This window comes from Ochotona curzoniae, unplaced genomic scaffold (genome assembly GCF_017591425.1).
Source record: "Ochotona curzoniae isolate NIBS_2020 unplaced genomic scaffold, NIBS_Ocur_1.0 contig_523, whole genome shotgun sequence".
Lineage (NCBI taxonomy): Eukaryota > Metazoa > Chordata > Mammalia > Lagomorpha > Ochotonidae > Ochotona > Ochotona curzoniae.
Genome location: NW_024466459.1, coordinates 8,770,074 through 8,793,183, shown reverse-complemented (window position 1 = coordinate 8,793,183; position 23,110 = coordinate 8,770,074). Strand labels below are relative to the sequence as shown.

At 55.1% G+C, this 23,110-nt stretch overlaps 1 protein-coding gene across 2 annotated transcripts; it reads right to left on the bottom strand.

Moving 5' to 3' along the window:
* Positions 1-888: 888 nt before the first annotated feature.
* PRPSAP1 (phosphoribosyl pyrophosphate synthetase associated protein 1) lies at positions 889-22,862 on the bottom strand. 2 transcript variants are annotated; one of them, XM_040989623.1, is made up of 10 exons: positions 22,586-22,862; positions 19,142-19,194; positions 17,852-17,918; positions 11,203-11,375; positions 9,279-9,394; positions 8,344-8,399; positions 6,971-7,116; positions 2,441-2,511; positions 1,854-2,000; positions 889-1,521 (listed from the first exon to the last, which is right to left on the bottom strand). In XM_040989623.1, the coding sequence occupies exons 1-10, from the start codon at positions 22,753-22,755 to the stop codon at positions 1,363-1,365; spliced, it is 1,158 nt and encodes a 385-aa protein (XP_040845557.1). In that variant the 5' UTR covers positions 22,756-22,862; the 3' UTR covers positions 889-1,362. The 2 variants fall into 2 exon arrangements, with proteins under 2 accessions (XP_040845557.1, XP_040845558.1); XM_040989624.1 differs by lacking the exon at positions 19,142-19,194 and having other exon boundaries at positions 22,586-22,618.
* Between the last annotated feature and the right edge of the window lie 248 nt (positions 22,863-23,110).

The window sequence follows — 23,110 nt, the reverse complement described above, 5'->3', positions numbered from 1 at the left end:
CAGCTAGGACATGAACCAGCACCCATATGGGAAACTGGTGCTTGCAGGTGGAGATTGGCATGTGGAGCCATTGCACCTGCCTTTTCTAAATATTTATTCAAAAGGCAGATCAACAGACATGGAAATAGGAAAGGCCCCCAACATGGGTGGCAGAGCCCCCAAGTGCTCAGCACATCTTGCATTGCCTTCCCAGGTGCATCAGAGGGTGTTCCCACATGGGATGCAACATCACCTCATTTCCCTCCTCGTGTCACCAGATAGGTGTGTGCAGATAGGTCAGCACGCCCCGAGTCTCGCCTGCGACCTGGCAATATGTGTCATTTTAAGGGACGGGATGATAGAAATGGAGAAATGTCCCCACAGAGGTCCCTTGCCGCCCCAGGGGGCTGACAGGACCCCCAGAGCACCCAGCACACCCCCCTGTGCCCACCACTCCACCTTGACTTAAAGTTGCCAGCAGCCTTGTGCCATGGGGGGTGGGTAGCGGCGGGCGCCGAGACAGAATTGGACTAGTGCTGGGCAGAGGGGCCCGTGTAAACCCGAATGTCACTGCCCCCAAGGAGCTCACTCCAACAGGAGCTTCAACAAGTCTGTGCACAAATGGGTTTCAATCAGTGAATTTTCCATGAACTTCTTGAGGAACCCTTGTCTATTTTCATCAATTTAGTTTTTTCTAGAATTTTTTCCAACAAGGGTTGCACCTGATGCCTGGGAAGGGACTGGCAGAGGGACCCATCTGGGGTCCATGAGTGGCTGTGGACGCGGACCACCCTTCCAGGCCATGTCCACCAGCCTCTGCACGGTGGGATGGCAGTCGGTCCCCTTCCCCCACCCTGCCAGGCAGGGTGCAGGTGGCCTGCGGGCCAGAGAGGAGCTGAGCAAGACAACTAAAGTCTTTTATTGGCAGCTTGAAGGCAGTGAAGACACCCAGGGACAGACGCCGTTCTGACCTGGCCCATGTGCCAGGGTGATGGCACGAAGGCTCGGCGGGCCCACAGCAGCAGGCATAGCAGATTCTGAAAGTACAGACCCACATGGGCCAGGCTTGGGAGAGGACTAGCCTGCCGATCAAGGGCAGCCCCGACGCCAGCATCTCCAGGGCTGAGCGCCTGAGGGACTGTGAGAGTGAAGACTCCATGTGCCTCCGACACCTGTTCCGCAGTGTCTCTACTGCTGCCGGAGGAACGGGGACTTGCGTGGGTAGCAGTTTAAGGCCGTGTTATGGGGCATGCTCTGCCAGACGACAGCCAGAGGGACAGCTGCTCCAGGCGGCCCCGGCACCCCTCGCTGGGAGATGCACGTGGCGGCTACCAGCACCGCGGCACACGTGTGCCCTGCGGAGGGGTCCCCAGCCAGGGCGGGCTAGTCGTCCACGGTGATGTTTCTGAACAGGTAGGCCATGGACTCGCCGTTGTGGATCCTCCGAATTGCTTCCGCCAGAATCAGGCTGATGTCCACGGTCTTGATCTTGGGGCACTGCAGCTTCTGGATCTCATGGGGCACTGTATTGGTCACCACCACCTGGTTGGCCAAGCAACAGAAAACAAAGTGTGATGAGCGCAAGCCCCAAGGTTGGGGCCCAGGGTCGGAATTCCACATCACAAGAATGGCCCGCCAGAGACATTTTCACAGCTACCATTACGTGAGGGATGGGGACACAGATTCTTGAATCAAGAGAAGCTTCCTAGAGTGTTACAGCACACAAAAGCAGAAGCACGCAGCCCTGACTGTACCACAGTCGGAGCTGGAGTGACATAGGGATATTGCCTCAACTGGCTCACTGCCCACAGAAACGCCCCCTGGAAAGGCCAGCCCCTCGCGCCCTGCAGCGAGCCCTGGGGGAACAAGCCAACCTCATCAATAGAGGACTCCTCAATGAGGCGGGGAGCGTCCGCAGACAGGATGCCATGCGTGGCCATCACGTAGATTTTGTAAGCGCCTCTTTCCTTCAGGATCTCCGCAGCCGCAACAAAGCTCTCCACGTCATCAATGATGTCATCCTGTGGGCAGGGGGTGCCTGCTTAAGGGGTCCCTCATCCCTGCACCTGCTTCAGAACTGGACCCCTGGCCTAAGCCCCAGCACCTGGACAGCAGTGGTGTGTCCTGAGCAAGGTCGGGTGATGCTGCCATGTGCGCATGTGAACACATGCGCATGCTCTGTGAGGCTGCACCGAGACATCCGAGTGCTCCACGGAGGGATGGGTACTGGGCAGAAGTGGCCAGTGGGTATGGCCCCTGGGAGAAGGGTGGTAACACTGAACTTCCTCAGGGCAGACCTGTGCTGTCTGCAGCCACTTGCTGATGCCCATTTATCCACGTACATTTCTGCCATGTGTCTGTCCGGCATGCCAGACAAACCCGGGAGGATGCCGAGTCAGCGCCATGGGAAGCCCAGTGCTAAGCAGAGAGCCCACTGCCCGAGGAGGTGGGGCAGGCGTACCACGATGATGGCGATGCGTCCTCCGACATCCCCGACCACGGTGATGGGCGGCTTCTCCTTGGCCATCATCACTAGTGAAACAAGACAAATCCCACGGCCCCAGTCAGTCAGGGGACCTGGACAAACGGGGTCACAGCCTCACAGCCTCACTGCCCCTCCACATGAAGGGAGCATCCCTTCCTTCCACAGCTGCGGTGTGTACTGTGTATTCACAGCACTTTCTACGAGACCAGTCACGTTTCTAGAATGTGTGTGGGTGTCCGTGTACATACATGCGTGTGTAGGTGTCTCACTTTTGAGCTGCTGAGCAGGCCGTGTCCACAAACGTTCCCTAACAGGGTGAGGGCCAGCCAGCCCCCTCTGGGCAGAGGCTGTGCCAGAGCTGCACCCGCCCCGCCCCACATCCTGGTCACTTGTGCTGCTACAGAGAGAGGCGTGGGCCAGCAAGTCCAGGAAGATGAGCAGAAATTCAGTCCTAGTTAGATGAAGGAAACAAGACGTGTTTACGTCTCTGCAGCCCATTGGCTGGACGCCGCACAGAGCCTTGCTCCCAGTGTAAATCTTCCTTGTTCGCATGGGACTGCCACATCTGAACACAGAGCCCGCCCTCTGGCTGAAGAACACAGCAGGCCGCGGTGTGCAGAGATGGCAGGCCCTCTCGGACGGGGGGGGAAAGGAAAGCCAATTTCTCACTGTTCACCAGAAAATGAAAAATTGAAAATCTTTTAGAAAAGTATGTATATCTTGAAGGCCAGAGAGTGCAAAAATAATCCCAGGTCCCCTTTCTCCATTTTTGTTCTTTTTAAAGATCAATCCATTTATTTGTCAGTTACACAGAGGGAGAGAGGAGATCTCCAATTTGCTGGCCCATCCCCCAGTGGTCACTGTAAGAGCTGGGCCAGGCTGGACCTGGAGCCTCCAAGTCCGTCCAGGGCTCCCATGTGAGCTGTGGGGGTGCAGGCACTTGGGCCACCGTCTGCTGCCTTCCCAGGCAACTCAGCAGGGAGTCAGACTGCAACTGGAGCAGCCATGGCTTGAACCAGAATCCCTATGGGACTCTAGAATGGTTAACAGTGGCTTAACATGCTGGGCCGTAACCCTGGCCCCATTTTTCTCCCTCTTATCAGAACAAACAAAAAAAAACATTATTTGTGTAATAAAGTGACTGGGATCCAGCATGGTAGCCTAGTAGCTAAAGTCCTCACCTTGCATCCGCCGGGATTCCATATGGGTACCGGTTTGTGTCCCGGCTGCCATGCTTCCAAAGCCTTGGGACCCTGCACCTGTGTTGGAGACCCGGAGAGGCTCCTGGCTTTGGATTGACTCAGCTCTGGCCATTGCAGCTGCTTGGGGCGCAAACCCAAGCAAACTAGTAGATGGCAGATCTGTCTCTCCTTTCCTGTCACTCACTGTTCAAGGACACAGGAGGCAGACTGGCCCCGTCTGAGTGACATGGAGCATTAAAGCCAGCAACAGCAGGGCCTGGCATGATAGCACAGTAGTTAAAGTCCTCACCTTGCATGCATGGGGAACCCATACGGGCACCGGTTCTAATCCCGGTGGCCTAGCTTCCCATCCAGCTCCCTGCTTGTGGCCTGGGAAAGCAGTCGAGGACGGCCCAAAGCCTTGAGACTCTGTGTGGGAGACCTGGAAGAAGTTCCTGGCTCCTGGCTTCGGATCGGCATAGCACTGGCCGTTGTGCTCATTTGGGGAGTGAATTATCAGACTAAAGATCTTTCTCTTCTGTCTCTCCTCTCTGTATATCTGACTTTGTAATAAAAATAAATAAAAATAAAATAAATCTTTAAAAATAAATAAATAAATAAACTTTAAAAAAAGTCACCAATAGCAATGGTTTCCAATCTCCAGAGAAACACGGAGACAGGAATCCAGTGCCATGCACGAGGAGGCAGGAAGGGAAGGCGAATGGTCTCTCGCTGGTTAGTGAACATGCAGACGCAGTGCGGGCCTGGGACTGCGGGCCTGGGACAACGGCCCTCTGACAACCACCCCGGCTGAAGCCGCTCTGGTGAGACTCCTCCGCGGTGCCCGAGAGTGCCAGGGCGCCAGGTGCTGTGTGGGCCCTGAACAGGACGCTGTCAGTGACACGGGGGAGGACGCGCTGTGCTGGGGACAAACCTGCCGGACTCCGCCCCAGCCAAGTGACCTTGCCAGCAACATGGGCATCCCGTGCTTCCTGTGGGGCTCCTGCCAAGGACGCCTAACAAGCCCCAATTAGGCGACATATAAAACAAGCGGTTTTGTACTGTTTCAATGCCATCAGGGTCATGGGACAAAGAGACTGGGAGAGCGTGAACAGAGATGGCAGCTGAAGCAGGCGCAGCCATCGGGACCAGGTCCTGGGGCAGGCGAGCTTCGCCTTTTGTTCTAGAACATCAGAGGGACGTGGACAAGGCCTGCGGATTAGATCATGGCAGTGTAACAATGTGAGTTTCCGGGAGCCGATCATTATGCTGGTTACGTAAGAGAAGCTTTGTGTTTGGGAAACACACTTTAAGAATGAAGCTGCTTTATGCTGGTGGTTCGCCGTAAGCGTACAAACGCTGTGTGTGCGCAAATGGTACACTCGAGGATGGGATGACAGCAGGGGAACTACGCATGACTCAACTTTTCTCGAAAGCTGAAATTAGCTCAAAATAAAGACTTATAGAAAAAAAAAAGCAGTGTTGATTTTGCAGCGTCCTCGGGGCTGTGAGAGCTACATTCTGTGCAGAACAAGGGCACGGGCTGGCGCTGTGCCAGGCTAAGTTGCCACCCGCAACACCTGTACCGGTGCCAGTTCCGGCTGCTCCTCCTCCCTTCCGGGTCCCTGCCTGCGGCCTGGGAAAGCAGGGAGGGTGACCCAATGCTTAGGCCCCTGTGCCCGCATGGGAAACCCGGAAGGAGCAGTTCCAGGTCCTGGCTTCGTCCTGGCTTCTCCCCATCCTTTGTGGCGGTTTGTGGAGCGAGTCAGCACATGAAAGTCTCTCTCAGTCTCTCTCCCTCTCTTCAATTTTGTTTTTCCAATAAAAAAGTTCAAGACAAAAGCAGACAAGAACAGCTCCTGTCTGGAGGGCGATGTTCTCTGATGCTCAGAGAGCTCAGACGCATAACAGGGCCCTGTGGGATTTCACGTCCCACAGCCAGTCTGGGGACATCTATCTGTTCACCCTCGGGGGGTGGATGCTGTATCTGCGAGACAGAATGCAAGGCAACTGTAAAGGGATCTGGGGGGGAAGCAGCAAGCTGGGGACGAGGTCACTACACACTGTCAGAGGAAGAAACGGACTCGGCATGAAGCCAGTGGCTGTGCAGGCACGGCCTGCACCGAAGTCCCACAGGCTGGGGGAAGGACGGGGAGTCTGGTGCCTCGGTCCTGTAAAGGACTTCATATTTTTTGAGTTTTAAAATAGGTGAATGTATAATTCATTCAATAATCTTAATTATTAAATCCTCAAAAATAATAGATAAATAAAATGCTGATGCTGAAAGCTTTAGCTAGGGGCCAGAGATGGCTTTTCAGGTGAAGCTGCTGCCTGTGGAGTCCACAGCCCCTAACTGAGCAGTGGTTCAAGACCAGGCTGCTCTCTCAGGCAGCTTAACAGTCATTGTCTAGGAAAACTCTGGAAGTTGGTCCCAGTGGGCTGGGGCTCCCCGCCACCACATGGGAGACCTGGATGGAGCTCCACGCTCCTGGCTTTGGCTGGACCCAGCCGTGGCCACTGTGGCCCTGCAGGAGTAAAGCAGCAGATCAATGATGTAGCTCTGCTGGAAGGAAGGAAGGAAGGGAGGGAGGGAGGGAGGAAGAGAGAGAGGGAGGGAGGGAGGAAAAACAAGTTCTGTGACCCGATGGCCCAGGCTGGTGCTGGCCACCCACTGCTATCGCCCATCTGACCCAGACACGCAAGCCTGGGATTCCACTGTCCACGCGCCATGCTTTCAGCAAGGCTACACCTGCCTGGTGCTGAGGACCAGCTGCTATCCAGATTAGCTCAACCTTCCTTACAGTCTACAAATGTGGGCTGCATACGTGGTCCCATTTTACAAAAGGGCAATTGAGGCATCCAATTATTTTTTAAAAAGCAAAGAACAGGGCCTAATGCAGTAGCCTAGTGGCTAAAGTCCTTGACTTCAATGTGCTGGGATCCATATGGGCACCGGTTCTAATCCCTGCAGCCCCGCTTCCCATCCAGCTCCCTGCTTGTGGCCTGGAAAAATGATCAAGGACGACCCAAAGACTTAGGACCCTGGACCCATGTGGTTTAGGGACCTGGAAGAAGCTCCAGGTTCCTGGCTTCAGACTGGCTCAGCTCTGGCTGTTGCGGCCACTTTGGGAGTGAATCAGCAGATGGAAGACCTTCCTCTCTGCCTTTTCTGTTTATCTACCTTTCCAATGAAATCAAATAAATCCTTTAGAAAAAAAAAAGCAATGAACAAAACAGCACAAATACACCCAGATGCTAACTCCTTGACCTTCATGCTATGCAAAATTTTCAATTTACAAACAGTGAAAACACAGAGTCATCTTACAGGGCAGCTCCAGGCCGGGGTGCACAGTGGCGTTTTTGACCATGGGCGGGGAGTGGCGGCCATCGTCCATGTCCAGCTCTGTGCACTGAGCCTCTCCGTGGATCACAGCTAAACCCAGACGCAGTCTCTCGGCATAGGATTGGGCCCTGCGCAGGAGACAAAGGGAAAGGCACACGTCACTGTGTCACCACGGCAGGGACCTCTGGAAGGACAGGAGGGGCTCTGCCTAGGGGCCCAGGCCAGAGGGCAGTCACAGCTAGGACCCGATTCTAGATAGTTCTGGCCCTATCCTTGTCTAATTTTCTAGTCACCTGGAAAAGGAGTCCGTCTGTTCAGGTGCTGGCAATGTGGGGTAGTACATGAAGTCCCTGGCTGGGAGGCCAGTATCCCACATGGGTACTGGACTGTGTCCCAGCTACTCCACTGTCAACCCAGCTCTATAATGGCCTGGGAACAGCAGTGAAAGAGCCAAAGGCCTTGGGTCCCTGCCACCCACATGGGAGACCCCCAAGCTCCCAGCCCCAGCCTGGCCTGGTCCTACCCTGTGAACTAGATGAATCATCTCTCTTCTAACTCTACCTTTTGAATAAACAAATCTAACAAAAAAATTTTTTAAAGATTTTTTTTAATTGGAAAGGCAGATATAAAGAGGGAAGGAGATACAGAGAAAAAGATCTTCTGTCTGCTGGTTTACTTCCCAAGCAGGAGTAAAAAAACAAAACAAAACAAAACAAAAAACACATACAAAAAAGGCCCAGCACCTTGGGACTCTGCACCTCTCTCCTTCTTTCTGTAAAATTTCCTTTCCAATAAAGATAAGTAAATATATGAGTGAGTGAATGAAAGGATGATTAAATAAGACAATCACTCCCCATGGAGCTCATGGGCTAATTCTCTGCCAGTGAGCACTGGTATTCCACAGAACCAGCTGGTGTCCCGGCTTCGCCACTTCCCACCCAGCTCCCGGCCAGGGCCTGGAAAGCAGTGAAGAATGTTCGAGTCCTTGGGACTCTACGTTTGCGTGGGAAACTTGGAAGAAGCTCCTGGCTTTGGAACCTTGTCCTGATCTGGCTGCCGTGGCCAGTTGGGGAGTGAACCTGTGGTTGGAAGACCTCTGTGTGTGTCTCCCTGTCTCTCTCTACATCTGCTTTTCAAACAAACAAAAAAATAAACGTTAAAAAAAAGCGCTCCACTGGATTCTTACCCCAGCCAGGGGATGGCCCTGGGAGTCTGCGCGCGGCGGGGTGTGCCTGGGCGTGCCAGGGGATGGCCCTGGGAGTCTGCGCGCGGCGGGGTGTGCCTGGGCGTGCCAGCGGCTCCACCGTGACAGCCTGGATTACCGGGAGGGATTTTTGCAAAGGTTGCTTACTTACCTCTTTGCAGCATCAGGAGACTTCGCCACAATGACTGCATTTCTGTAATTCGGAATCTAGATTTGGAAGAAAAGCAGAGAATACTGAGGAGATACCAAGAGCTAAGAGCTGGGCGCGGGGGTGGGAGGCACAGGGCTGGTGCCATGGTGCAGTGAATGAAGCAGCCATCCGGGATGCCAGGCTGCAGCCCGTCCTGTTTCTGACGCAGCTTCCTGCTCATGCCCTCCTGAGAGGCAGCAGGTGCCCGCTCTTGTGCCTCGGCCCCGGCCACCCACAGGAGGGACACGGACAGTGTCCTGGCTGTTGGCTCTGCGCCAGCACGGCCCTGGCTGTTGTAGACGTCCGAGGCGTGAAGCAGTGAAGGGACGCTGTCTTTCCATTTTGTATTTCCCTCTAGTCCCTCCGATTTGTCAAGTAAATTAACTAAATAAAGATGTTGAAAAATAAAACACCAGGATGCTGGTATTAAACCTTGGACTGTTTGAATTCTTAGAAGAATCCAAGCCAACAAGCAACTGTGCACAGGCAAACATTCTCAAATACTGTCAACAAGATTCAAATAAAAGAATTCTTTAAACTTTCACCCTAAGGAGTTGGCACGGTGGTGTAGCGGGTTAAGCTGCCTGGAAAGACGGCATTCCATGTGAACCCATGGATGGAAGATCTGCCCCTTGGACTCTCTCTCTAAATCTGTCTTTCAAATCAATCAGTCTTTGAAAAAACCACCACAAAAAGCTTCATTCTACAACATGTAAGCTAAGTCCTTTGAAGAAAATCTGCTTTAAATATCTTTGAAACTCTGACCCTGTCCGGCTGCCTCAGGCAGGTGCCAAGGAGACAAAGGTCACAGCCCAGCCTTTCACCAGAGAACCCTGACCTGGGGGGAACCCCTAGAGCGCGCTCGGAGGCCAGGGGGCGCGCCCGCGGCGCCTCACCTCTTCCTGGATGTACTGGAGCAGGAAGGGCGAGGCTCGCAGGTTGTCCACTGGAAAGCTGAAGAAGCCCTGGATCTCCTTCTGATGAAGGTCCATGGTGATGATGTGTGTTAAACCTGCAATGTCAAGGCCCACAGTGATTAAGCTCAGCCCCAAAAGGCCACGGCTACGGGGCTCAACTCCCTGCTTCTACCACCAGACTGAAGACGGGGCGTGGGGAGCAGTGTGGCAGGCACAGGCACACATGGCATCTTTACCAAAATGCTGTGGGCTGAAGACCAGCTCAGGACTGTGTGCAGGGCGCACTACACTCCCATGGGTGCAGAACTAATGCAGGGAGCAGGTGCTCTCCAACTACAGCTGGGCCCTGAAGACTGAGAAAATAAAAATGAAATAGAAGCGAAAATAGGTTTATGGAGTTAACAAACCCCAAAGTAGTAACAGCTATAAGTAAGGTCTCAGGCCAGGTGCCATGGCCTAGTGGCTTAAGTCCTCGCCTTGAATGCGCCAGGATCCCATATGGGCGCCAGTTCTAATCCCGGCAGCTCCACTTCCCATCCAGCTCCCTGCCTGTGGCCTGAAAAAGCAGTCGAGGACGGCCCAAAGCCTTGGGACCCTGTACCTGCATGAGACCTGGAAGAGGCTCTGGGCTCCTGGCTTCCGATCGGTACAGCACCGGTCATTCTGGCCACTTGGGGAGTGAATCATCAGACAGAATATATTTCTCTCTCTCTCTCTCTATATATATATACACATCTGACTTTGCAGTAAAAATAAATAAATCTTTTTTAAAAAAAGTAAAGAAAAAGTAAGGTCTCAATAAAAGAATCTTAGTTGGGGGCTGGTGTGGTGCCCCGCAACACCGGCACCCCATGTGGGTGCTGGCACTGCGTGCCCCACACCTGATCCGGCTCCCCAAGCAAAGCAGCAGGGGACGGCACAAGTGCTCCAGCCCCTGCCGCACCCTGGGAGACCTGAAAGGAGTTCCTGGCTTGCAGCTTTCTAACTCCTTCAAATAAATAACTAAACCTTTAAATAAATAAACCTAAAAAAAGGTTTGGTTTTTTTTTTTTTTTTTTTTTAAGCCTTAAGAAGAAAGTGGCTAAGAAGAATGTGGCTATGGCAGAAAGGAAAAGGAACTAATGTGATATAAAGATCAGATCCTCAAGGTCGCAATTTCCACCTGTGCCAACAGGCTGGCCCCAGAATGCTCTCCCAGAGAAACAAGGTCACAGGCTATTGGAGTCAACTGTGCTCACCAACAGAAAGGGACAGGAGGGCAGCGCAGATGGCGGCGGCACGCCCAGCTCCTTGCTAAAAACATGTTATCCTTCTAGAGAAAACGGAACTCAACACACATAAGCTTTGACGGACTCAAACACACATTTGACTTTTACAATAAGCAACACACAAATAAAATTTGCTCACTGAATGAGGTTATTGCACTTGATGTTTAGTTCCGAAAGCCTGGCCTGCCACATATGGAGCAGAAAGCGGTGAGCAGGGGGCTCCACAAAAAGGCAGTGGGAGCAGGGAAAGCAGAAATGAGAGCCCGGATCAGACACACATGGAATGCAGCGAAGGAAGACAAACATGGAAATGCAGTGCTTTGAAGCTCAGAATGCCATGTAAGAACGCCGAGACTGCAGCTCAACACTCCGCAGTGACCAGGAAGGCGGAAACCGAGTCCGCAATCGGAGACCTTGAAGCCAGGCTGCTTGTCATGCTGAAGTGAAACACACAGAGACCAGAACGAGACGCGGTGCCTGAGTACCCCCACACGCAGCGTGGACACCATCAAATGAGACAAAGTAATCAGGGACAGCACGGGCAGAGCCAGCTTCCGGGCCAGCCCAGCAGGGAGTGTGTCTCCTTACTGGGCCCGAGCCCCGGCTCACTGCCTGCAGCCCTTGGTTCCACGCACCCGCCTTGGCCAGCATCGAGGCCAGGAGCTTGCACACGATGGAGCCCCTCTTCCTCATCTTGCTCTGCTTGCTGTAGGGGAAGTAGGGGATGACGCCAATGATGTTCCGGGCACAGGCCGTCTTCAGGGCGTAAGCCATGATCAGTAACTCCATCACAGCCGTATTCACATCTCTGAAAACAGAAGTGCATGGGGGTCAATTCCAGGTGCTCCACCCCCAGGGAGGGTCCTGCCCGCAGCCACCGCACACGGCCACTGGCACTTCACCATATCGACCTGACGACACCTCATGGGGCACAGGAAGGCCTAGCAAGCACAGGTGGCTGGGCAAACACAGGTCTCCAGCTGCGGGAACTCAAGTCCATGGCACGTTTATGCCCAGACTCGCCCTTCCCCATCCGCGTGGCAGTGACTGCAATGGCCAGAGTCACGCAGCACCTGCCGGGGGCCTCCCAGGAGCCACCAGGACTCGGGCAAAGGGGAACACCAAGGGGTCCCCACCTGCCCTATCTCAGAGCCACGGACAAGATTTAGCCTTTCTCTTACAGAGCGTAGCAGGGGTGGGCGGGACAAACCTTGGGAGTTATTCTCAAAGCCCACCCTGGCCCACTAATCCCCAAGGTCCGCAAAGGACGGGTGAGCCCAGCATCCCCCCCGGCCCCTTCACCACACACCATCAGCCCCATCCACAGGCAGTATCACTTGCAGGAGCCTCGGATGGCAAAGATCTGACAGGTGTGTGCCCAAGTGGCTGAAATGCTTCTCACAGAGGCTCGGCTTCTCCCAGTGTCTGCCGACACCACCCCTCAGGCTGAGCAGCACCTGGGAATGAGCATCTAAGGACATCCTCTGACCCCAAGGTCTTCCGTGGACACGTTCAGCCACAGAACTCCAACCTCACCACTGAGATGTGTTCTTGGCCTGGCGATGGCAGGGCCCCTTGATAAGGCCTCGCAAGGCAGGTGCCGTGCACATCAGTTCCCTCTCTGCTTGGAGCCAGCACCCTGCCTGGAGTGCCCTGCAGCTTCCAGCTAAGCACGCCCTGGGAGGAAGCAGGCGGTGGCTCAGGTGCCCAGATCTCTGAATCCAGATATAGACCACACTGTGGCTTTAGCTCGGTCCTGCCACCAGCTGCTGTCAGAATTTAGGGAGTAAAACAATGGATGAACAATTTCCTCTTGTCTCTCTGTGCTGGCCAAGCCAGAGGCAGGCGCTCCATCCAGGTCTCACACATACACAGCCAAAGATCCAGTTATCACTGCTGAGTCATCACTGCTGGCTCCCGGACTGCGCGTGAGGAGCCAGACCTGGGAGTGCTAGACTAGGACCCCAGCACCCAGCCCCGGAGTGCCTGCCCGGCACAGCACAGGGAGGTACAAACAGCAGGTTGCTGACATGCTCGGACAAGCACCCTGACCTCAGGGTCCCTTTCAGGAACTACTGACTTCCCATATGAGACCCCTGTTCTTTTCTGCCTGAGAGCCCATGCCAAGTGGCCCAAAAGGTCCTCCAGCTGAGGGCTAGAGAGCCTGCAGGAAAGCAGCACTGTGATGCCAGCACCCCAAATGGCACAGGCTCAGGTGCTGGCTGCTCCACCTCCCATCCTTCACCAACAGGGCAGATAAGGATGAGGCTCCTGGCTTCGCTCTGGCCCTGCCACAGCCATTGCAGCCACTCAGGGAGCGAGCCAGAGGATGGAAGACCTTCCTGTCTTTCCTTCTAACTCTACCTTTCAAATAAATACAAAAATCTTTAATAATAATAAAAGGAATGCCTCCCAACCCCCACCCCTCACTGGTGAGAAAGGTGACAAAAGGGCCTTTGTCACTCTGGCTTTACCCACCTGTCACCGGACACGGGCAGTCTCCTTGCATGCGAGCAGGGAGGCGCACTTGGCAGGCAGTCTCCGCTGTTTATCTGTTCCCTGAGAACGTTCCAACACATCCCAGGCAGCTTGTGTCTAAGTAGGACAGTCTTAACGACCTTACCAACAGTTTTTCTTTTCCCTACATTAACTCCGCCCCTACTGCTCTCTCAGCTTGGATCTGGTTAACAGACGTAGGATACACATTAAAGAATCTGTGTGGGCCCAGCATAGTAGCCCAGTGGCTAAAGTGCTCGCCTTGCATGCGCTGGGGTCCCATGTGGGCACCAGTTCTAATCCCGGTGGCCCTGCTTTCCATCCAGCTCTCTGCTTGTAGCCTGGGAAAGCAGCAGAGGACGGCCCAGAGCCTTGGGATCCTGCACCCATGTGGCAAACAGGGAAGAGGCTCTGGGCTCCTGGCTTCAGATTGGCGCAGCATTGACCATTGTGGCCTCTTGGGGAGTAAATCAATGGACGGAAGACATTTCCCTCTGTGTATCTGACTTTCCAATAAAAAATGGAAAAAAAAGAAAAAGAAAAAAGAAACTGCGCAGGACTGCTAAAGGTATAGCCCCATCCCCAGCTCTAGCAATCACCCATGGAGAGAAGGGCGCTGGCTGGGAGCCCAGCTGCTCCACTTCCCATCCAGCTCCCTGCTGATGTGCGTGGGAAAGCTGCAGGGCCACTGACACCCAACGGGAGCCCCAAATGGAGTTCCTGGCTCCTGGCTCCTGAGTTTGGCCTGGCCCAGCTCTGGCCACTGCAGCCATTGAGGGAGTGAATGGATGGAAGACCCCTTTCTCCCCCCACTCTAACTCTGCCTTATAAATAAACAGAAAGTGTCCCTACATGTCAACACCACTGGACTTGAGTGAACGTGAGACTGTTCCCTCAAAACATACTTTGCAGGCTTCCTATTTCTTTTTGAACGCCACAAAGTTCAACTACCCAACATAATTACTTCATTGGCAGTGGATTTTTGTCTTTTCCAAAACTTAAAGCCATCCTCAATTATCAAAAATGTACCCTTACTGCAGCAGCCACAAGAAAGCAGCCGCAACTTCGGAGTGGTTCCGGGGTGCCAGAGCTATCTCGGCGGATAAACACCACATTCCGATCTCGGGCTGTTTGAGAAGGCAGAGAGCGAAGCTGAATGCCTACGCTCTCTGTGTTTAAAATCAGCCTCAGCGGGACCAGCGCCGTGTGCGGCACGGGGGTTAGGCAGTCACTTCAGACGCCACATCTCATGAGGGCCACTTCTGGGACTGGTTCAGCTTCTAATGTAAATTTCCTATTGTTTTCAAAGATGCAGTTATTTCTATTTAAAAGGCAGAACTGAAAAGAAAGAGGGAGGAAAGAGAGATACAAAGATCTTCCACCTGTTGGCTAACTCCCCAAGTGGCTGCAGCAGCAGGAGCTGGGCCGGCCAGAAGCCAGGAGCTTTCTCTGGGTCTCTCACGTAGATGCAGTGGCCCAAGCACTTGGGTCACCCCACCGCTCGCCCAGATCAGAAATGCAGCAGCCAGGACTCAAATCAGTGCCTACATGGGATACCACAGGCAGGTTAACGTGTTACATACACCTTGGCTTCCTGTGAGTGTGCTTGGAAAGGCCTCAGATGACAGTCCAAGTCCAGGTGCCCTAGCACCCACACGGGAGAACAGCACGGAGCCCCCTGGGCTCTGCCCCGGGCCTAGCCGCGACTCCTGAGGGAATGAGGGGAATGAACCAGAGGCTGTAAGACCACTCACACACTCACGCGCTCACACACACTGCCTCTCAAATACAAGCAGTCTCATTGCTGTAGGCACTATCCCCCTCTCCTCCCCAGCAACAGCTAGGAGTGCAAGAGCTATTCCTTCATCCATGTAACTAGCAGTCAATACTGACAAACGCACTCTGTGTTCTTCAGCTGGCGTTCAACTATTTAGCACTCAATAATCAAGTCCCAATTATTACAGCTGCCCTATGGGATAGCCACGGTCTGTCCTGCCAACAGGCAGGGAACGGTCCAGGCAGGGCCGTCTGAGGGCTGCCTCGCTGAAGCATCACAGGAACTACGGCTTCACCAGAACCTGGGCCAGGAGCAGAAGGGGATGCCCTCCGTGGAACTAGGCTGTCGCCCCAAGGTGTGCATTTAACACAAGGGGGCGGGTCTCTCGCCATTCTCCGTCAGCCCTCGATGAACATGGGCTCTTCCTTAAGTCCCAGGGGCCACGCCCAGGGCATGGGGCAGAGGTCGCTCTTTCTTACGCCCTAAGTGCTCCAGCATTGAGGCTGGAAGCAGTGGTGACAATGCAGCATGGCCACTCACTGCCACCACAGGCCGGGGTGCCCAGGAAGCCATGCAGCAGCCACAGCGGGGCCTAAGCCCCCTGCCTATGTGCACGGGAAGGGGCAAGGGCGAGGGGTGCTCAGCCAGGACTTCTCTGTCAGCAGCCACCTGACAGACACGGAGGGACGGATGCCAGACAGCTCGGGAGGGAGGCAGGCCCGGAGGTGCTGGTTGGGGGTTGATCCAGTCAGTTGCTCTTGGCAAAGGCTGCTCTCAGATGAGGACTGACAGTTTGTTGAGGAAATGGGAGCCTAACGGCTTTCTCTAAGTAGTGACACACAAGAGCTGGGAGTGTGTTTCCTTAACTCTCCCCTCAGATTTGTAGATGTATATGGTCTGAATAGTCTAAATAGAAAAAATAAGGCGACGCTGTGGCAGAGTAGGCTAAGCTCCACCCAGAGTGCAGGAATCCCCTGTGGGCACCGGTTCATATCCCGGCAGCCCCGCTTCCCATCCAGCTCGCTGCTTGTGGCCTGGAAAAGCAGTCGAGGACGGCCCAAAGTCTTGGGACCCTGTACCCGCATGAGAGACCCAGAACAGCTCCTGGCTTCTGGCTTCAGACTGGCACAACTCTGGCCATCGCAGCATCTTTTGGAGTGAATCAACAGATGGAAGATTTTTCTGTTTCTCCTTATCTCTGCAAATCTGACTTTCCAACAAAAATGAAAATAAATAAATAAATAAATAAGTAAGTATACATATATATATGTAAGTATGTGTGTGTGTGTGTATATATTTATATATCCAGCAGTCCTGTAGGGCACTGGATGCTCTCATCTTTGCCGCATTTCTTCCTCCTCCAGTTCCAGAAAGCCTCTCCCAGCAACCCCCAGAGCAGGCGATCGCACTGGCTTGCTGGGCCAAGTGGGATGTCCACCTTGGATGGAAGAAGTGTCTCAGGGAATGGATCGAATAAGGAGGCACGGTGGACAAAAGTGTCCCTAACCAACCTCACACTACCAGAGCAGGGCACCCCACAAACAGGCACAGGGATCAAAGCCACTAAGGAGGAAAACCAGCGGAAGCCTCAAGCCCCTCCCTGGTCCCTGGGTTCCTGGGCAAGGCCCTCAAGCCTTCCTCCCTCAAACTACACCCCAGCTGTTTGTACAGGCCTGGGGTCGCCACAATAGCACCTGGGAGATGGCTGAGCACCACAGCCCCGAGGGAGCCGGGCAGCGGGCAGCAGAGGGAGCCGGGCAGCGGGCAGCAGAGGAGGGATGGCTGAGCACCATAGCCCCGAGGAGGGAGCCGGGCAGCGGGCAGCAGAGGAGGTGGCAGGCACTGGCACGTGTCTGCAGCACCAACCACGTGGACACGTGCCGGGCATGTCACACGTTACCTGCTCAATGGTCTTGAGGATTACTTGAACTTATGGATCCCACCCTGGCAAGCACACATTAGAAGCACACAGCCCCACTTACAGAAAGCCCTCTACAAAGAATGGGGACTGGGCTAGGAGGGCTGGGGTCTCCTGACACACACTTCTAGGTGCCTGCATCTTTAGTGACCCCAGAAAGAGGACTGTGAGAACAAGCCCTCAGCACCGCCCGTGGCAGGGACTCTTCCGTCCACGCCTGCACCTCCATGGCCCAGCTCGCTTGGCCTCCTCAGCGCAGTCCCTGCCGAGCTCTGTGTGGAACTTAAGGGTTAAAAAACGACATACAGGTGTGGTCCTGGCCATGCCCCACTGACGGGGAAGAGCAGGCCTGGCCTTTCCCCAGGCACATCCCTGGGGGGCACTGAGCTCTCGGAGGAGGGGACCAGGACAGAAGGCGTGGCGAGAGCCTGTGCTGACGAGGACCAAGCGGGAGCCATCACACAGGGTTTAATGACAAAGTCGCAATGGAGCCGCGCACAGGTCACGTGCACACACACTCTCTCCGTGTGCCAGCTTTAGCCACACTGAGCTGCATCGGTCTGCTCTGGAGGCAGTTAGAGCTCGGGGAAGACAGTCACACGAGTGACACACGGACCAGGCAGCAGAGACCAGCAGCCACATCTGGGAGGTGCATGACTTTACAAGGAAAGACAGCGCACTCTGCCAGCAGGATCTGTGGGGGAGTGGGGAGGCCTCAGAGTGCTCCATCACCGGGGTCTGTGGGGGCGTGGGGAGGCCTGAGAGTGCTCCATCACCGGGGTCTGTGGGGGAGGAGTGGGGAGGCCTGAGAGTGCTCCATCACTGGGGTCTGTGGGGGAGTGGGGAGGCCTCAGAGTGCTCCATCACCGGGGTCTGTGGGGGAGGAGTGGGGAGGCCTGAGAGTGCTCCATCACTGGGGTCTGTGGGGGCGTGGGGAGGCCTCAGAGTGCTCCATCACTGGGGTCTGTGGAGGAGGAGTGGGGAGGCCTGAGAGTGCTCCATCACCGGGGTCTGTGGGGGAGGAGTGGGGAGGCCTCAGAGTGCTCCATCACTGGGGTCTCTGGGGTTTAGAGGCCACAGACAGCACTCTTACCTGGGGATGGTCTGGATAATGAAAACATCTTGGCCACGAACAGATTCTTTGATTTCAACTCGCGTTTCTGGAAAACAAAAAACATCCTAGAGCTTGACACACAGCATCTCATGACAAAAGAAGGAGACAGCATCTGGGAAACAGAAGAGTCTAGAACGACACCTCACTCAATGCCAGAGGATTTGTTCACAGACCTTGGGACGACATGGGCACATGTGAGAAGCAATCAAGCCACAAATAGATCAGACCAACAGGCCCGATGAGCAAATCCCGATGCCTCCACCAACCGTGCGGGCCGCTAATGCCAAGGCCACCTGGGGCCCTAACGGGAAGACGCAAACCACTGGGACAAAGACTAGCCAGGGAGAGAGCAGGCCAGGTGTCAGACACAGACCAAGGATGAAAAAGAGGGATTTAAAGGGCAGGAACAGGGTCTGGTACCATGGCCTAGCAACTAAAGTCCTCCCCTTGAACACGCCAGGATCCCATATGGGCATCAGTTCTAATCCCAGCAGCTCCACTTTCCATCCAGCTCCCTGCTTGTGGCCTGGGAAACCAGACGAGGACAGCCAAAAGCCTTGGGACCCTGCACCCGTGTAGGAGACCTGGTGGAAGTTTCTGGCTCCTGGCTCCGGACTGGCGCAGCTCTGGCCATGGGGTCACTTGGGGAATGAATCATTGGATGGAAGATCTTCCTCTGTCTGTCCTCCTCTCTGCATATCTGACTTTGCAATAAAAATAAGTGCATGAGGAAGGCAGAGGGCCACAGCAAGAGAGGTACGGGGCAGCGGCTAGACCTCGGACAAGTCCCCAGGAAAGTAGTGACAGGAAGGGGCAGCTAGGCAGACAGGGAGCCACCAAGGGACTGAAACGCAGGTGTCCGGGCAGCACCTCGAGGTGTCTGAGCACATGAGCGGTGGGGAGGGTGTGACCAGAGACGGGCAGAGCTTGACTCCCAGGGAGGCGGGTGCCAGTCTGTGGGACAGCAAGGAGGACGCAGCACAGTCAACACGGGCAGTCAGGGGTATCCTGGGCCAGGGCGGGCGGCAAGGACAGGGCATGGAGGTGGGTGACACAGGTCCCGCTGTGCTTTCTGGCGTAGTCCCCACTAGTCCCTCCGTTTTCATTCTAAAGCTGCAGGCCATTTGTGTCACTGCTGAAAAAGACAAGGCGACAGGAGGGCAAAGAAGCCAAGAGTTCAGACGCTCTCGCCTTAAACAGGAGTGGCATTTGCCTCGTAAAGCCTGCAGCTGCAGACCCGCGCAGACAGTGACAACAGTCGTGGCTCACCTCCGTTGGTCTCTTGGTACACGACAGACTTGCCCAGCTCAGCCCCAAGACGCCTGTGGGCACATACAAAAGGCAAGTAAGAATTCTCACCAAAGCATTTCCTTCGTATATGCATCTACATATATATATTTAGAAGATCTTCCATCCACTGATTGGATCTCCAAATGACTGCAGTAGCCAGTGCCAGGACAGAGGCCACCAGGGCTGGGGAACAAGCAAATGCGGAGCTCACAGTTCAAGGTTCTGGAAATGGTGGGCTGTGGTTCACACCGTCAACGCACACCACGCTTAAAAAGGGCTCAAATGGCTCCTGTGGTTACACATATTTTATCCGTTGTAAAAGTATTCCAGGGGCCCGGCATGATAGTGTAGCGGTTAAAGTTCTCGCCTTAAACACGCAGGGATCCCATATGGGCGCCGGTTCTAATCCTGGTGGCTCCACTTCCCATCCAGCTCCCTGCTTGTGGCCCAGGAAAGCAATGGAGGACGGCCCAAAGCTTTGGGACCCTGCACCAGTATGGGAGACCTGGAAGAGGCTCCTGGCTTCAGATTGGCATAGCATCGGCCGTTGCGCTCACTTGGGGAGTGAATCATTGGACGGAAGATCTTCCTCTCTGTCTCTCCTCTCTGTACATCTGCCTTTCCAATAAAAATAAAATAAATCTTTAAAAAAAATACAAAAAAAAAAGAATATAGTTATAGATTCATTTTCAAAGATTTGCTTGAAATGCAGAGTTTTACACACACACACACACACACACACACACACACACACACACACACATATCTGGTTCACTCCTCAAATGGCTACAATGGTCAGGGCTGAGCCAAGGACAAAGCCAGGACCCTGGTGCCTCATCTAGGTCTCCCAAGTGGGTGCTGCTTTTCCAGGCACATTAGCAGGTAGCTGGACAGAAAGTGGAACAGCTGGGACACAAACCAACACCTACATGGGATGCCAGCAACATAGGAAGCAGCTTAACCCACTCTATCATGATACACCGATTTTTATCCAACAGAAAGGAAGAGAGACAGACATGGACTGCCATGGGTCAGTTCCCAAGTGCCCGCAGCAGCCGCAAGAAGCTAACTCAACGCAGTCTCCCACCTTCCCAGGAATGAAACCTGGCAGGATTCCCAAGTCCCAGCGCATGCCTCAGCAGGGCACTGGGCTGGAAGCAGCCGGGCTCACAGCTGCACCCTTCAGTGGAGGACGTGGGGACTCACGGGGCATCTTAGCTGCTCTGTCCAATGCCTGCCCCCAACTCTGCAGGGTGGGCACTGTGCTGCCACCCCACTGTGGACACCGGCTCAAATCCTGACTGTCCCACACCTCAGGTTCCTGGGAGGCAGTGGAGAACAGCCCAAGCGCTCAGGACCTGGCAGGAGTTGCTGTGGACACGTGGGGGCTGAACCAGCGGATGGAAGATTGCCTGCCTCCCTCCCTCCTTCTCTGTCACTCTGCTTTCCACACAAAACAAATCTTTCAAAAAAGTATCAGGGCCAGCATTGTGGCAGAGCAAGTTAAGCTTCTCTCTGCAATGCCAACATCCCTTCTGGGCAGCAGTTTGAGTCCCGACTGCTCTAGTTCCGATGAGCTCCCTGCTAGTGCACTGGGGTCATTAATGTTTATTCCTGGCTCAGCCCTGGCCTTTGCAGCCATTTAGGGAATAAAACAGCAGACCAAAGATCTCTGCCCCCTTCTCCTCTGTTACTCTGCTTTTCAAACAAAATAAGCCTTAGAGAAAATAAAGTCTAAAGGCTCCTGGCTTTAAGTTTACATCTGAAAGGAATCAGGGCCAAAACACGTCCAATGGCCTCAGGCCACCTTATCCAGTGATGGCGCAGGTTTAATGGTAAAACTCATTTTTCAATCAAGCCTCAGTGAGAAAGAACTTTACAAAGCAGACACAGGTTTCTTTTAACTCAGCTACTTATTTTTAGCAACTTAAAATCTTTCTGTAGCATAGCAGGGGAACCTAGTATGACTTTCTACAACGCCCGCCCCCTCCTGCCTTCTTACAAGTAAGCCCTTCCCAGCATTTCCTTCTGAAAGTGACTATTTTAGCTGGCCTCCAAAGAAAAGACAAATAGGTTACAAAGAGTAATCAGCTAGCAAAGTGTAAAGGGCTGTCTGATCACCCTCTTCTAATCTCACTCAGTGCCCCCTCTGAGGACAGGTGCAGTGGGGAAACTGTCCAAAGTCCCTGTTACCTCATCTCCCACACTCATGGGTTACTCGGGCACACAGCGCCACTCTACTCGGTCCCGTGCGAAATGCGAGGACGCCTCTACATGCACGTTTAGCAGGCTGTTCATTTTATGTCTTATACGAGGGTTACACTGAGACAGCAGGTTAGGGGTGATCGTTTGGAGTGCCCGGCTCCAAGGGACAGCCCCAGCCTGGATTTCAGCTTCCTGTCAATGCCCGCCCTGGCAGGCAGCAGGGGACCAGTCACTCACATGGGACACCTGGCTAGAGCTCCAGGCTCCGGGAGTGCACCTGACCCAGGCCTGGCTGCTGCACGCACAGGGGAGTGAGGGGTCTGCAGATGGAGGAGCTCCACCCCCCGCCCCGCCCTTCAAATAAAAGCGGGAGGTTATCTCGGTGTAAAATACTTGAAAATCCTTGCATAGTCTTTTTCCTCACAAAACGATCTTTGCAGGACCTTCTAAAACGCCTCACATTTCAAACAAGTTGGTCCCGGAAAGACCCCAAGAGGCTCTAGGAACCACTAGCGCTCCGGGTTTCTTAACAGCCCAAGAGGAAAGGACTTTTAAGGAAACAGATCATGCTCGGACCAGGATGAGGCTCTCTCATTCTGCTCAGGCCCGCCCCACCTGTGCCCATCAGGCAGCGCCATCCTTGTGGCACGAAAGCAATCCGGAACCCGGAGCAGGGAAGCGGCAAGGGGACCCCCCAAAGCCAATGAGATCCCATCTTCATTTCTGTCTCCGACCCCCGACAACAGGCTTTCCTCGCAGTTGCCTGGCGACTTCTCCCGGGCGCTTTCCCACACACTGAACTGTTTGCTATCCGTCCCGGGGGACCCCTCCGGCTCTCCAAGGAGACCCGGGAATGGCGACGGCCCGGCTCCAACCGTGGGAAAGGACCTCCCTTCTCCACCCCTGCCCGGGGGCTTGCCGGGTGCTGGCCGCCGCACCGGGAGGTGGGACCCGGAGAGCGGGGCGGAGGGGCGGGGGTCCCCAGGGCGTCAGCCCGATTGCAAAACCGGGAGCAGAGGGGAGCGTCTGCCCCCTCTAAGCGGTTAGCCCAGCTCTGGGGCCGGCACGGTGCTGCGGCCGCTTCCCCGCTGCCCAGGTGCGGGCAGTGGGCCCAAGGACGCCCCAGCCGGGCCGGGGTGCGAGAAGCGACTCCAGGGCGGCCCCGGGCAGGGGGTCCCCCATCCCGCCCTCCCGAGCCCCGGGCGCCCCCTCGCTCACTCGGTGATGCGCTTGGCCAGCTCGGTGCAGGCGGCCGTGGAGTTGGCCGAGAAGACTCGGTAGCCGGTGCGAGCGGCGTTCATGGCCGGCGGAGCGGCGGGGCGAGCTCGCGGGGCGCGGAGAGCCGAGGACACGCAGAGCGGGGGCAGCAGCAGCAGTTTCCTGGGCATCGTCCGACCCGAGGAGCGGTTCCAGCCGGCCCCGCGCGGGGCTGCGCCCGGGAGCCGGCCCGACGACGGCCGGCCGCGGGAGGAAGGCGCTGCGGAACGCGCCGACCGCTGTCCTCGGCGCCCGCACGGCCCCGAAGCCGCGGCAGGACCCACGCGCGCCGCGAGCCGCTCGCAGCCGCCTCAGGGCGAGCCGCCGCCCCCTCGGCGCAGCCGAGCCGCGCTGGCTAGAGCGGCCGCATCCGCCATCTCAGGTGAGGGCAAGGAGGTGGCCAACGCCAGGGCGCTTGTTCTCCCAAGGGACGCACGACGGACTCACTCCACCGCCTGCTTTTGCCGCCCCCGTAGAAACTCTTTT

Excerpts from the sequence above, each read along its gene's own strand:
- PRPSAP1 (XM_040989623.1), bottom strand. The coding sequence starts at position 22,755 with ATGCCCAGGAAACTGCTGCTGCTGCCCCCGCTCTGCGTGTCCTCGGCT. Across the intron at positions 7,117-8,343 it reads TCTCCTGATGCTGCAAAGAG|GGCCCAATCCTATGCCGAGA; the intron begins GTAAGTAAGCAA and ends TCTCCTGCGCAG. Across the intron at positions 2,001-2,440 it reads GACGCATCGCCATCATCGTG|GATGACATCATTGATGACGT; the intron begins GTACGCCTGCCC and ends CCCTGCCCACAG.